The 16,340-nt window shown below is 37.3% G+C and overlaps 2 protein-coding genes across 2 annotated transcripts; one reads left to right on the top strand and one right to left on the bottom strand.

Annotated features, from left to right (window-relative positions):
• Positions 1–2,396: 2,396 nt before the first annotated feature.
• LOC132616786 (guanine nucleotide-binding protein subunit gamma 3) lies at positions 2,397–10,162 on the top strand. Its single transcript, XM_060331442.1, has 5 exons — positions 2,397–3,830; positions 8,067–8,119; positions 8,256–8,300; positions 8,401–8,445; positions 9,737–10,162. Exons 1-5 carry the CDS (start codon positions 3,681–3,683, stop codon positions 10,068–10,070), a joined length of 627 nt encoding a protein of 208 aa, XP_060187425.1. The 5' UTR covers positions 2,397–3,680; the 3' UTR covers positions 10,071–10,162.
• An 889-nt stretch (positions 10,163–11,051) lies between these two features.
• On the bottom strand, positions 11,052–15,490 carry LOC132616785 (subtilisin-like protease SBT1.8). Its single transcript, XM_060331441.1, has 2 exons — positions 13,742–15,490; positions 11,052–12,011 (listed from the first exon to the last, which is right to left on the bottom strand). Exons 1-2 carry the CDS (start codon positions 15,360–15,362, stop codon positions 11,341–11,343), a joined length of 2,292 nt encoding a protein of 763 aa, XP_060187424.1. The 5' UTR covers positions 15,363–15,490; the 3' UTR covers positions 11,052–11,340.
• Positions 15,491–16,340: the final 850 nt, after the last annotated feature.

A 16,340-nucleotide genomic window follows, 5' to 3' on the forward strand; every position in this document is an offset into this window, starting at 1 on the left:
CAAGGAATGCAAAGGAGAGTAAAATAAGTAAAGTATTGACAAAGAAGGAAACCGGGGATAAAAGTCACTCCGTCCCTTCACTTTTACTTGTCGACATTAAAAAAAGAAATTTTTGTTCCTCTTATTTTATCCTTCACATTAATTACTTTTTTTCAAATATTTTCTGAGGCTATTGAGACTATACACCAATAAATATGGTTATTATGATAAAATGTATGCTTCATTTATTAATTCTTAAAGAGTGTGAAAAGTCAAAAGTGAACAAGTGAAAGTGCATGAAGGGAATAAATATGTGTAGGAGAATTAATATTGAAGTGCATATATGTATACATGAGTAGAGAATAAATACTCAGTACTATGACATATGTCCAAGCGGATAAAAAAGTAGTTGGTTAAACTGTACAATTTGTATAACTTTTGGTACAAATTTTCATTGCTATTGCTCGTCCTCTCTCTAATAAATACATTCTAATCAAAATTGACTATTTTCAAGAACATTTATTACTACAGGTAAGATGGGAAAGATGTAATTAATTTTATCTTGATTTTGTAAATAAACAAGTAATTGGACATATATTTTTAGCAAGGTGCGCAAGTAATATGGGAAAAGAAATTTTTGTTCTTATTATTAATTTTACCCTTCACATTAGTTACTCATTTTCGAAGGCTGTTGAGACTTACACCAATAAATATTAATATTATGGTAAAACATATACTCCCTCCGTCCCATATTACTTGTCACTTTTCCTTTTGCACGCCTCTTAAGAAATCATAAATAAAAGATGTATTTTACTATCTTACCCTTATCTCTCTCCAATAAATACATTCTAATCAAAATTGACTATTTTCAAGAACATTTATTACTAAGGGTAAGATGGGAAAGATTTAATTAATTTTATCTTAGTTTTGTAAATGAACAAGTAATTTGGACATACATATATATATTTTAGTAATGTTAAGTACTTCATTTATGAACAAGTAAAAGTGGACGGAGGAAATAAATATGTGTCAGAGAATTAAAATTGAAATGCATATGTCTATACATGAGGAGAGAATAAATATTCAGTACTATGACGTATGTCCATGTGGATAAAAAAGTAGTTAGTTAAAAACAAATAAAAGTACACGGAGAAAATAAATATGTGTCAGAGAATTAAATTTGGGATACATACGTGTATACGTGAGGATAGAATAAATATTCAGTACAGTGACATATGTCCACGTGGGATAAAAGTACAATTTATATAGCTTATGGTACAAGTATTCATTGCGGGTATAATTTTTAAAGCTTTTGGTACAAGTGAATGTTAAGTACTTCATTTATGAATAAGTAAAAGTGAACGGAGGAAATAAATATGTGTCAGAGAATTAAAATTGAAGTGTATATGTGTATACATGAGGAGAGAATAAATATTCAAAAAGTAATGTTCAGTACTTCATTTATGAAATAAATGTGTCGGAGAATTAAATTTGAAGTGTATACGCGTATGTATGAGGATAGAATAAATATTCAGTACTATGACATATGTCCACGTGGATAAAGCAGTAGTTGGTTAAAGCGTACAATTTATATAGCTTTTGGTACAAGCATTCATTGCATGTACAATTTTAATGTTAAGTACTTCATTTATGAATAAGCAAAAGTGCACGGAAGAAATAAATATGTGTCAGAGAATTAAAATTGAAGTGCACATGTGTATACATGAGGAGAGAATAAATATTCAAAAAGTAATGTTGAGTACTTCATTTATGAACAAATAAAAGTGCACGGAGAAAATAAATGTGTCGAGAATTAAATTTGAGGTGCATACGTGTATACATGATAATAGAATAAATATTCAATACAATAACATATATCCACGTGGGATAAAAAAGTAGTTGGTTAAACTGTATAATTTATATAGCTTATGGTACAAGCATTTATTCCGGATACATTTTTTAAATCTTTTGGTACAAGCGGGGTAGCTGTGTTCGTACTCGCACCGCACTTATATATATTAGAAAAATTTAAAAATCTCTCTTTTTTTCGTCTTAAGCTCCTTACCCTATTCAAACTTCATCAATTAAATTAGAATGAAGTGAACCGTAATAGTTTTAACCTGATAAAGTAAAAATTATTAGAATTAGTTGTTTCAATTATGAGAGAAGATGCAAAGGGGTTGATGAGTTTCCCAAGAATTTCCCGATTTACTGTGTAAACGAGGATGAAAGTATACAGTAAAATCCTCCTTAATGCTAATAATTTTTTCTCTATCCTACGCGACAGTCACGTGCGTTTCTGAAGCCTTAACATAACGTTGAGCTTTTCGGCCCTCCCAACAAAACCTACAGTCCCACTCTCTGCTAATCTCTGCAACATACTGCAACCCTTTCCCCCATAGATACCACACCCCCACGCAGAAATAATACTTACATACACATACTAGAGCCTTTTTTTCCAAAAAAAAAAAAAAATAGAGTTAAAAGGGTCAAAACACAATTCAAGTATGACTTTTTCTTTAGTTTTTTATCTAAACTATCACATGCTAAAATTTTATATCTAAGCTATCACTAACTAGTTAGCAAAAAATATCTCAATTATCAATTGTTCACTTTTAAAATAGAAAAAGTGAACAAATTGATAATTTAGATGTATTTTGCTAAATAGTTTGATAATTTAACTAGGAAACTAAAAAAATATAGTTATTTTTTTACCATTATTTCAAAAATATATTTCTACAATACATAGCTGTTACTTCTACATCAAGATGTCCTTCAAACCAGCACTAGTGGCAGCCTTTTTTACTATCTACTACTATGATCATCATAGACCCTGTGCCTCTTTCTCAACTATTATCATTGTCCATAAAAGTGGATTTGTCTTCACAGTCCCATCACAGGATATAGAAGAGTAATTATTACACCCTTTTTAGCTCTTAGTCTTATTACTACTGTTCACTTTGTTATGTTATTAAAATCTTGGAAATTAAATATAGAATCTTGTGGACACCCTGTTCTTATTTAATATACACATTAAATGAAAACTTGAAAGTTTGCATGAGGATATAAATAAAATTAATAAAATGAAGTAGTAGCATTTATCCTATTGCTACCCTATTTATTCATTAGTATTGTGATGTGTATGTGTGAATGAATTGTTGTACTGATACTTATGTCTTCTTGGTGGTTGTTACTTGGCATTAGTTGTTGCCTTGTTGGGGTCCTGTTTTTCCTGCCTCTTTCTTTGGACCCTCTAATTATCCCAAGCGTCAGTAAAAACTCAGTACAGTAATTATTTCTCTTCATCTGTCTACTTCACCTTCTTCCTTAACTCTCCCCTTCAATTTTATTTTATTTTTACTTGTGTTTTTACTCCTTGGCCCGCCTCTTCCACTAAGGCCCCAGTTTGTGTGTATACATTTGTGAAAATAAGAAGTAAAAAAAAAAAAGAGCTTCATTTGTTATTTGTGTCAGCAAGACTATAACCACTATTGTACTACCAAAGTCTGCCACTTTCAATATTATTAGTCTGTGTACGTCCTTTGTTGTTTGCCCATTTGCAAGGTCATTTTGTTTTCAAGATTCTTGGTTGGGTGATTGGAGAAGTACTTTTATATGTAGAAACAGGACCACCAAGAGTGGGGTGATTTTGGTGGTGAATTTGATATACTGTTGTTGGTGAAAGTGAAAAAAGGAAAATAATGGTAGGGGCTGGTTCTGGAGGAACTGGTTCAGTGCCATCTTTGCCACCACCTCGTCCAAAATCACCACCTCAGTATCCAGATTTGTATGGCAAACGTAGAGAATTGGCTAAAGTTCAGATGCTTGAAAGAGAAATTGGCTTTCTTGAGGTTAGTTAGTTATTGTGTATTTGATGTGTGAATTGAAATTTCTTGGTAATGAATTAAAATTATCATGTTGTCATTCTTGTTTGGAAACAGTTTTGTGTTGTTATATGTAAACACCCCTATTTTGAGGTAAAGCTTTGTCACTTCATATTGAATTTTTATCTACACATAAATTTTGTTTGCTTTCTGTACTATCTTTTACTTGGTCTATTTCAAGTGTAAATTTTCTTGGTGATGAGTTAAAATTATCAAGTCATGCTTGATTCTATGTAACCTTGAGGCCACTATTTTTAGGTAAAGGTTTGTCACATCATATTGAATTTATAGTTAAGCATAAGTGTTTTTTTCTTTCTGTATTAGACTATCTTTTACTTTAGCCCTTGTTTTTAGTTTTTTCATATTTGGTCTTGAGATGGAAAAACAGTAGATTGCCTGCTACGAAGGTTAAAGGGCTGAATCTTTGTTTAATTTGATTTTTATCGCAGAGTACTCTAATTAAATCTTTGTTGGGATATCATATTGAGGAGCATATCTGTAATATACTGTACTAATCTTCACTGTTGCTTCATGTCCATATGCTTAACCAGTGACTAGATGCATAGAATGTACTGCCGTGTACTCAATTTGAATGGACCACTTCAATTAATTACTGTCATTAAATTTCGAAAAGACATGGCATTGGCATGCTAATTTGAAGTGTCAATTAGAAAGACCATAATCATCCAAGATTATCTTAAATAGAGTTCTTAGGCTTTCAGCCTGCCCATTTGTTTAGTCAAGTTTTCTGCTTGCTGGTGGAGGATTAACTTAAGCTTTGAGAAAGTTGCATGATGCAATATTTTCCTGTTTAGATGTTCATGTATTTTTTTCCAGAGTTAACATATCAAATGAATTTACTTCCACCCGAATTTGTACTACTTGCACATGCAATGCTAGGTAACATTGAAACTTTGGTATCTCATTTTTAAACTGGTTCCATACTTTTGTACTTCTCTCCTCTTGCATATTGATTTCCATACTTGGGGACCGGAGACTTCCTGTCCCCCCTCCACAGGGGAAAAGCAGAAAAGGATTAAGGTATTAGATTTTTGCTCATTCTTTGGAAGTTAGTCTTCCTACTGCTGAATAAGCAGGTTACAACAACAACAACAACAACCCAGTGAAATCCCACAACGTGGGGTCTGGGGAGGGTAGAGTGTACGCAGACCTTACTCCTACCAAGGTAGGATGGCTGTTTCCGAGAGACCCTCAACTCAATAAAAACATAAAAAGAGGTCAGATACGGCTAAGAGATTCAAAGCGATATGGAAATGAAGTAACGCAAGCGACACAGATTAACATAGAATAATCAAAGCACAGGAAATAACAGATAATAGCATAATAGCATAAATTAGAGCACAAGAAATTATACTACGATAATGCGACTATTAATAAGGCAGGGTAATGAGACTATCTACTAGCCTTCTACCCTAATATGGGTCCTCCAAACCCTCCTATCTAAGGTCATGTCCTCGATAAGCTGTAACTGCGCCATGTCGTGTCTAATTACCTCTCCCCAATACTTCTTTGGCCTACCCCTACCTCGTCTGAAACCATCCATGGCCAACCTCTCACACCTCCGCACTGGGGCATCCGTGTCTCTCCTCTTCACATGCCCAAACCATCTCAATCTCGCTTCTCGCATCTTGTCTTCCACCGAGGCCACTCCCACCTTGTCCCGAATATCCTCATTCCTAATCCTGTCACTCCTGGTGTGGCCACACATCCATCTCAACATTCTCATCTCAGCAACTTTCATCTTTTGAACGTGAGAAACCTTAACTGGCCAACACTCCGCCCCATACAACATAGTCGGTCTAACCACCGCTTTGTAGAACTTTCCCTTAAGTTGTGGTGGCACCTTTTTGTCACATAGCACTCCGGAAGCAAGCCTCCATTTCATCCACCCTGCCCCAATACGATGTGTGACATCATCGTCAATCTCCCCGCTGCCTTGCATAATAGACCCAAGATACTTGAAACTACTTTTCTTCTGGATGACTTGGGTACCAAGCCTCACTTCCAAGCCGGCCTCCTGAGGTGCTTCACTAAACTTTCACTCTAAGTACTCTGTCTTGGTCCTACTCAGCTTAAACCCTTTAGACTCCAGAGTTTGTCTCCAATCCTCCAGCTTAGCGTTAACTCCGCTACGAGTCTCATCGATCAGGACTATGTCATCCGCGAAAAGCATACACCATGGCACCTCACCTTGAATTTGCCGCGTCAATCCATCCATCACCAAGGCAAATAAGAACGGACTAAGACCTGATCCTTGATGCAACCCCATCACAACTGGAAAGTGCTCTGAGTCTCCTCCTACTGTCCTTACCCTGGTTTTGGCTCCCTCATACATGTCCTTGATCACCCTAATGTACGCCACAGGTACACCTTTAGCCTCCAAGCATCTCCATAGGATTTCTCTTGGGACTTTGTCGTAAGCCTTTTCTAGGTCAATGAATACCATGTGTAAGTCCCTTTTCCTCTCCCTATACTGCTCCACCAGTCTCCTCACAAGATGGATGGCTTCTGTAGTTGAGCGTCCCGGCATGAATCCGAACTGATTCTCTGAAATAGACACGCCTTTCCTCACCCTCATCTCCACCACCCTTTCCCACACTTTCATAGTATGGCTTAGTAGCTTGATACCTCTATAGTTGTTGCAACTCTGGATATCTCCCTTGTTCTTGTATAGAGGGACCATTACACTCGACCTCCATTCTTCAGGCATCATTGCCGTCTTAAAGATGACATTAAACAACCTAGTCAGCCACTCCAAACCTGTCGGGCCCGCACTCTTCCAAAATTCCCCAGGAATCTCGTCAGGTCCGGTCGCTCTTCCCCTGCGCATCCTACGAACAGCACCCTTAACCTCCTCAACCTTAATACTCCTGCAATACCCAAAATCTTGACGCCTTCCAGTATGTTCTAGATCTCCCAACACAATGTCTCTGTCCCCTTCTTCATTTAAGAGTTTGGAGAAGTATGACTGCCATCTCCGTCTAATGAGAGTCTCCTCTACCAATACTTTGCCATGCTCGTCCTTGATGCACTTCACTTGAACCACATCACGTGCCTTTCTCTCCCTCGCCTTGGCTAGCTTGAACAATTTTTGATCCCCTCCTTTCTCTTCTAGTTCAGCATAAAGGCGTTCAAAAGCTGCCGTTTTTGCCGTCGAAACCGCCAACTTCGCCTCCTTCCTCGCCATCTTATAAAGTTCCCTATTCGTCCACTGCTCCACCTCATCCTTGCTTTCTATCAACTTCGCATACGCCACCTTCTTTGCTTCCACCTTCCCTTGAACTTCTCCATTCCACCACCAGTCCCCTCGATGCTGGCCACGACTACCTGTCGAGACCCCCAACACTTCCCTTGCTACCGCCCTAATGCAACTAGCCGTCCTATCCCACATACTTGTCGCATCCCCACTGCTATCCCAGGCGCCCATAACCTTCAATTTCTCTCCCATCTCCACGGCACTAGTCGTGGTCAAACTCCCCCATCTGATCCTAGGTCGGTCATCCACGACCCTCTTCTTCCTCGGCATCTTGATCCCTAGATCCATCACCAAGAGCTTATGTCGGGTTGTAAGATAGTCGCTCGGAATGACCTTACAGTCTTTGCACAGACCTTTATCGTCCTTCCTAAGGAGTAAAAAGTCAATTTGGGTCTTTGCTGAATAAGCAGGTTGCTTAAGAATTTTACTTATGGAAAAGCAGAAGCTTACTTCAGGGTTTTATAATTAGTTATCTCGACCTATCCCTGGGCTCTTCATCATTTTATATAGTAACATATACTCCTAGCTCTTTGAGGCATTTCCAATATTTGGTCCTAGAAAGTTGCGTAACATCATCTTCAATTGACCTACAACCACCAAAGATCTGTCGCAAAATAACCTTGATTTTGGCCTTGCATATATCCTAGACAGCATGTCACTAGTTTCCTTGTTGGGTTAAAGGAAAAGCGTAGAAGAATTTTACTGAAACCAAAGATACAAATGGCAGTTTAATGTGCTACGTTTTAACGTTTTACAGTTTATTAGAGATTATATTGTATGTTTTACAGCAAACTTGTTTGTACTTTGTACTTTGAAGTGATGAATGTGCAGTACTTTTAATTGTACCAGGGCTTCCTTCAGAGATTTTTGTATGAAGTTATTTTCATTTTGTTCACGTCTCATTTCAATCCAATTCTTATGAGCAGGAAGAACTGAAATCCATTGACGGCCTTCAACCTGCTTCTCGGTCCTGTAAAGAGTATGTAAAGAGCATATTTACATATGTGCATTTATTTCCACATGCTCTGTAGTCTGTACTACTGAAGTCATGTGCAATGAATTTATGTATGTTCCTTTAAAGTACCTCTGTATTGAATGATGTTGACAATTTGCAGAGTGACAGAATTTGTATCGGACCATTCAGATCCTCTTATACCAACGTAAGAAAGTATTCAACAGTCATTTCTACCAGAATTTAAGTGTATTTCCAGTCTTATATATTTTTACACCTTCTCATTGCCTTTTTTTCCCTCGTTTCAGAATAAAGAAGAGTTATAGAAGCTGTTGTTTCTGGAAACGGCTCTGGTATGCTAAGTTCTAAGCATTTCTTTTTTGCGTTATACTGAGCTTGAAATATGATTACTGTTCAAGATTCTATATCGATTTTATTAGATTGAGATACATATAAGAACTAAAGAGATAGCGAGAGATTATCTTTCCATTAACTGCATGAAAGGACTAAAACTTAAACATCATACACTTTTTATGCATAAATATTAAATGTTCTTAGGTTGCCTAGATAAAAAGTTCAGCATCCTGTTAGGCAACTTGCAAAATGTTGTGCAGAATCTATTCAGACCAATACCTTGTTGGGTCATAAGCTAGAAGAATAGACAGCAAATAGTAACTAAGGTTAGTTGCAATTGTGATCAACATGGCTGCTGAATTGGATACTTGCAAAAAGTGAATAGAGCACTATGTTCATAGAGAGCAAATACTTTCTCGGTGGCTAATAAGCTGGAAGAACAGACAGTAAATAGCAAGTACTCCCTCTGTCCCAAGTTATGTGATACACTTTCCTTTTATTCTGTCCCAAAAGAATGATACGTTTCTATATTTGGAAATAATTTAACTTAAAACTTTCACTTTTACCCTTAATGAAACGATTTACAGCCACACAAATTTCTATGTCTTGTTTTAGACCACAAGTTTCAAAAGTCTTGCTTACTTTCTAAAACTCCGTGCCCTGTTAAACTATATCGCATAAATTGGGACGGAGGGAGTAACAAAGTTAGTGACAATTGTGCTTCAGTATGTGCACTATTCATATTTTATATGGATTATGTTTGTGCTCTTCCTTGGCTCATAAGCTTCATCAAGTTTAGTTTTTGCAAATGGCAATTATGTCTTTTCATGAGGAAACTTTTTTTTAAAGTAGAAGTAAGTTCTTTTGGTTTTGGTAGACCCTGATATAATCTTGCGCAGTTAGAGTGCATCTTTTTGAACCTAGCTTTCATAATGTCATTTCTTACTGGAAAAGAAAGATTATACTAAGAACAAAGTAATTAGCCTAATCTGCACTGCGGCAGTCATGAAATATGTGTTGGAGGAATGTTTTCTAAGCCTAGGGATATGAGGTCTGATGAAGTGACAGTTTCTTCAAGTAGGTTGACAGTTAGAGGTTACATCACATAGACTTATATATTTCTACATTTTGTCAAATAAAGCATAAACCGCTAAACAAATTTGATGCTCATCTCATTGGCATCATATGAGACTCATTCGGTTCAGGAGCTTCCAAATAATTAGATGTATTAAATGGATTTAATCACCGTTGTGGCTTCTCCTATTGACATAAGTTTCTTTGACATTGTAGTGGCTCATCATGTTTCAATCTCTCGTGGATTTGTTGCTGGTGCCGATGTCCTCGTATAAAGATGCCGGACTGCTGTAACTGCAATATATGTAACTGCTGCCCATCTATCAGTTGCTCAATACCTAAGTGTCAATGTTTCTCGTGTCCACGGTCTAAATGCTGCTGCAGCAAGCCTGTTTGCAAATGGAGTTGCTGTAGCTTAAAGTGTCCTTCCTGCTTTAGCTGCCCCTCTTGTAGCCCATGTACATGTTCTTATCCTAGGTGTCCAAAGTTAAATTGTAGTTCCTGTTGTAAAAATTGCTTGCGCTGCTTCTGCCCGTGCTACTTCTGTTAGTAGTCAGTACTATTAAATCAATGCAATAATTCCTATAAGAAAGCTTGCTTCTATAAAATTGTGAATATTTTTGTCTGAATAGCATTTGGATTTGGAGTTGCCTTGTTTCCTACTTTACAATGATCTGTGTTGTGGCACCTCTAGGGCTCTCAAAACAGGAATAATAACTGTTAGAGTTTCATTTTTCCTAAAAAAGTAGTTAATATAAGTTTAGTTGCTAGATAAATTTTGCCTTTTGGTCATGCAATTGCTGCACTTTTTCCAATTAGCTCTTCAAGCTGAGTAAGGCTCTAAACATGCATTTCTCTTTTGGATGGTTTGATTAATGGATGGATACCTGGATTTTTAGCTCGTCCTGCTGAGTAGGTTCTGAACATTCGTCTCCTTCGATTGGTAGTACCTGAACCTGGGTGCATATCCCAGAAAGTGAGTGGCACTATTGTTATGAAATACAGATGGCAAATGGGGCAGGGCGAGTGTGGTGAAGTCTTAAACCGCAAGGGTTTTAACCCGCCCACTCTGTTAAGCTTAGCATTTTTTTTTCTCTGTTTTTAACCTGTCTTGCATCGACCTGTTTTACCCCGCTTAAGTTTTCTTTTTGCCAGAAATTTTCGACAAATGAGTTTCATTTTCATTTAGTCCGCCTGCCGCACCACATATGTCCATCTCGTATGATCCCTAGGCCCGTAAACCAAGGGTAACTAAGTCTTCTCTTTGAATCCATACTGTTATGATCCAAGGCCCATAAAACAAGGGTGTAGGTCCATATTTATGAGTCATCAATACCTTATATTGAGGGATCTAAATTCTCTTACCGAACACTCATGCCTATTCACATGCTCGTAAGCTGCAACATTGGCAGTCATGCAGGGTAGCTAATGTTACCACCACTCGTGCTGCAAATGGCAGAAATAATGCACAGCTAGATGCATACGTGATTGGGAGATACACAACACTAAATTTAGCTATTGAGAGGAGAGGTGTAAAAACACTTCACATCACAGATGTTGATTCTTTCAGGAAATTTATCAATTATCTTGAGATGTTATAATACATGATCGGTGAACGCTCACATCAACATACAAGCAGGGCTATAATTGCATTGCATGATTTTACTTGGAAAGAAAAACTAAAACTTTGGAGGAACTTCCATCCACACCCTATCACTCAGATCACTAAAAACACTTCCAATTGCAGATCTGTTTACCACAATTTTGTTGGTAATTCAAAGGGGAAAACCCATGCATTAGATTAAAGGGACAACAACTTTTCAGTTAAATAGCTGTGACCAAGAATATGAGACTGGACTCCTAACTAGGTTCTGAGCATTATTCCAAGAAATCGAACCAAACGCACTCTTGGTCATCGTGCTAACACCCTTCTTGGACACAAATGTCGCGGTGTAGCGCAGCCTCTGTCCTACCCTTTTGAATACAAGCTTTGATGGCTTCACGGTCACAGAAACGGTTGGGGGAGCATCAACGACTACCTCATAAACGGATCCAGCAGCTCCCACATTGGTCACAGCACGGGTGTAACGAACAACCCTTGATTTCCCGAACAAAACTGAGAATGAAGGGTAGTTGATCTGCCCGGGATCTGCAAATTTCTTAGCACAAGTGACATTCGGGCTTTTGACAATGGCTTGTATGTGGCTCAACTCATAGTCCAAGGAGCATAAGAACTTGATGTAGTCTGATGGGGCAATATCGTAGACGAGACCTGGGGAGAGTGCCTTGTGGGGATCAACATGACCTGATCCATGAGCCCATGGAGTGGAGAGTTGACCACCTTCGGCATCACGAAGAGGGGAGTTGGTGGTGTCACGAACATACGCAGTTGTCATAAGTGCTGATTTGATGGCACTTGGGCTCCAATCCGGATGTGCTGCTTTCAGCAATGCAGCTAGTCCACTAATATGAGGACATGACATGGATGTGCCTGCAAGAGTTTGATGTAAAATCAAGATCAAATAATGTTAATGAAGTATAAAATTCAAAAGATGAGTTCTGCGTTCAGATTTTCAAGTGAGATTCGGAAAGTACATCATATTGTTTCCTGCCAATGAACTGTTTCAGGTAGGTCCAGGAGTACTATACGGGACAAATGATGATGTTAATCCATGATAAGTTTAAGACCTTTATACTTTTTTTGTAGGGACCAATCTGGGATTCCAAAGGGTCCGTCGATCATGGGAATTCATTAGTGGAAGACAGACTATACCACTTTGCCATATTTTAAGCTCACTATGGCACAAAAGCTGAACAAGTGCAACATATTGCTCATGAATTGTTACACTATCTGATCATCTATAACATAAAACTTTCAGGTAATTGTTCACATAATAAATGAAACTGATATCTACAGATCATCTATAACATATATTTCACATCAATTAATCATTTCTTCTCCTGCAACTTCATGTCTAAACTCCTACAACGAGCCCCTCAAGATTGAGCAGTGCTTCTATTTCATAACACGTCACACCATACAAATAAGTCTAAATTTAGTCAACTTTTTTCTCGGAAGCTGCATCTGATACTCTTATTATACCTACTAATGTAATCTATCATTGACTCTCTCCACATGTGAACCTCTTAACTTTAGGCATGTGCTATACTACATAATTATACTCCAGATCACCACGCACTAATTAAGCATGTTGACCAAACAAACACTCGTCTTTAGGATATATATGTGTGTCCTCTTTCTTCTTTATTAAGTGTGAAGCTTAGTAGTAACAATAATTGCAAGATCTAATACTCTCCAGATAAAAAAAAAAAAAAAAAAGTGTTCACTTTGACTTTTTTTTTTTTTTTGGGTAAAAAAGAGTATCTACTTGTCAAATCAAGAAAGAATTTTTCTTAATTTTTCAAATTTGTCCCTATTAAGTGTTATGTGTCAAATCTCAATACCTATTTAATTAGGGATAATTTAATCAAATTACCTATCCGTTGGTCCCTAGTCCTCAAAATAATTGTTGTCCTTGCCAAAATTATTTGTCTAAAAATACTGTCATTTTTAGAAGTTCACCACAAAATAAAGTATTTTTGTATCTTTTCCTATTTTACCCTTAATAGTATTGTATCTTTTCCCATTTACCCTTAATAGTATTGAATCTTTTCCCATTTTACAATATAATTGTCTCTTTTCCATTTTACCCTTAATAGTATTGTTCTTGAAGACTACAAATACTTTAATTGTGGCACATAAATAGAGTAAATATTCCATAAGAGATTATATTGAAGACATAAATAAGGGTAAAATAGTCAAACATTCCTAATTACTACTCCCTCAGTTCCATAACAAGTGTAACCTTAGCCAAATTTTTTTGTCTCGTAATAAATGTCTTGACTAATTTTTTTTAATACTACTCTTAGAGTAAGATCTAAGAGATAATTGGAAAAACCACATAGTAACTTGATATTATTGGATTCCCAATATCAAAAGGTTACTTCTTGTGCATGCTCTAATCAAAAGAAAAAAGTAATTTATTTTTACTATATAGGGGTAATTTGATAAACTTTATAATACATTATTAATTTTTTAATATGCGTATTTTTAGTTAAGGTGATACTTATTACGGGAGCGAGGCAGTAATATTTTCTTTAAGGGACATGTAAGTGACAAACACGGCAAAGTATTTTGAGACTGGAGGGAGTAATACTTACCAGACATGATGTTGAACTTGGTCCTTCTGGTGTCCTTCTCAAGTCCAGTAGGTCCAATAGCCTCAGACCAAGCAGCCAAAATATTCACACCAGGTCCAATTACATCAGGCTTCATTATCTGTGGTGTCACAGTATTAGGCCCTCTTGAACTAAACGCTGCCACCACCGGTGACGGTTTCACATTCACCACAGTCCCACCAAAACTTAACACCGCCATCGGATTCTTCTCATTCTTCACATATTGTCTTACAAAATCCCCCACTTTCCTTCCTACCGCCAATGCAGGCAACAAATGACTATCTGCCACCATTTCCTCACCACTCTCAACAGTATTCGCTAATATCATACCAACCCCACCAGCTTCTTTAACAACTAGCCCCTTTTCTACCCTAGCATTAGTCCCTCTATCACACAGAACTATTTTCCCACGTACGTTTTTCGGGTCAAGTGAACCTGGCAAACAAAGACTACCACTACTATCCGTATTATAAACTAACGCGACCATCTTTTTCCCCATACCATTTCCGCTATATAAAGAAACCCCGGTTAACTTTTTCCCGTTACCTAAAACAGCAAAGGCTGGGAAATCACGGTCAATAGTTCCAGCGCCAACAGTCATTATCCATGGAGCGGTATTTGCAAGGGATGCTTTAGCAGGGCCACTATTTCCAGCACTACAAGACACAACAATACCTCTCTCCATAGCAGTAAAAGCACCAATAGCAATAGTATCCCTATAATAAGGACCAGACCCACCACCCAAAGACAAAGACAACACATCAACACCATCCAATATAGCACGATCCATACCCGCTAATATATCCGACCCGAAACAACCAGTAGGCCAACAAACCTTATAAGTAGCTACACGCGCGCGTGGTGCCATACCACGCGCTGTGCCGCTAGCGTAACCAAGGAGACTAGCATTGACCACGGGTGCACCAGCAGCAGTACTAGCTGTGTGTGTCCCATGACCATCTTGGTCACGTGGTGACTCAGGTTGTCTTGGTTGGTTTGTAAATGCACTAGATGACATACGATAACCTTTAGCGAAAAATCTAGCACCAATTAATTTCTTGTTGCAATGTTTCTTCGGGTCAAAATCAGGTCCTGATTCACATTCACCTTTCCATCTAGAAGGCACATCAGGCATACCAATGTCATTAAAACTCTCAGATTCAGGCCAAACTCCGGTATCGAGTACGCCAACAACAACATCTTGAGCAGCGTTGTTGAGTTCCTGTGGGGTGTGACCAGCCCACAAACCTAACTCATTATCAAGCCCAAGAAACTCAGGTGTTCTTGTTGTATGAAGTGTGTAAACAGTGTCCTCGTACACCCCAACAACATCATCTGACTGTCGAAGCTGTTCTGCTTCATTTGGGTCAAGAGAAGCAGCAAAACCAGGATAAGCAGTGTCATAAGAGTAAAGAAGGGCGGACTCAGATGTTGTTGAAGAGATGGATTTGACTTGAGATGAGTACCAATCTTGATGGGTTGAAAAAGAAAGAGGTTTTTGGTGGTGTTTCATGTGAACAATGTAAGTTTTCTTGGAAAAACATGGTTGAAAAATGAGAAAAAAGGAAATGATGGTGAAACAGAGTAAAGAAGAAGGACCCATTTTGATGAAAAAAGAGAGATTAGAGAACAATGTTAATGGTGTTTTACAGAGAGAAAATTAAAATTAAAATGGGGGAATAAGAGAGAGGAGACAGTCGCTTTTGAAATGCGACTGACAGAGAGGATAGAAGAAAGTATGGAGGACTAATGTCGGGTTTATATTAACAGGGGGGTTATTATTAAGCCTTGAAATTTGGTTTTATTGCGTTAATGCCACTGTCGGGAATGAGTTAGTGGGATATCCATTTTTCAGTTTTCACCCACTAAGTGCGCAGTTCAAAATTGTTTCACCGCCCAACTTTTCCCCTTTTTCACCGCTGAACCTAGCCAATCTCTTTTACTCTAATTGCTCCTCTATCCTAATCAAATATTCTCTCCCTCCCAAAATAAGCGTCCGATTAACAAAAATCACGCTTATTAATAAATTAATACATTTACTAAACTATCACTATTGTTAGATTTCTTAGGATTGAGGATTATATTTTTAATGCTAAGGGCATAGTGAAAAATATTTATCAAATCTTGTCTTGAATTTATAAGATTACACTTATTTTGGGATTTTATTTTTTGCTCAAATGACACTTATTCTGAGAGAGAGTTATAGCCTGTTTGGCCAAGCTTATTTTTTCCCCAAAAGTACTTATTTTTTCAATAAGTGTTTATTTTAAAAAACGTGAGGTGTTTAACCAAGCTTTTATGAGAAAATAAGTGCTTTTGGGGAGTAGCAGAAGCAGTTTTTCAGAAGCTAAAAAAATAACTTTTGCCCAAAAGCACTTTTTTGAAAAGTAATTTTGAGAAAAATACACATAGAAGCATTTTTTAAAAGCTTGGTCAAACACTAATTACTGCTCAAAAGTACTTTTTAAATTAATTGACCAAACACAAACTGCTTTTAGTCAAAAGTACTTTTTTGAAAAATACTTTTAAAAAAAGTACTTTTGAGAATAAGTTGTTTTTAGAAGCTTGGCCAAACAGGCTA

This window comes from Lycium barbarum, chromosome 11 (genome assembly GCF_019175385.1).
Source record: "Lycium barbarum isolate Lr01 chromosome 11, ASM1917538v2, whole genome shotgun sequence".
Classification (NCBI taxonomy): domain Eukaryota; kingdom Viridiplantae; phylum Streptophyta; class Magnoliopsida; order Solanales; family Solanaceae; genus Lycium; species Lycium barbarum.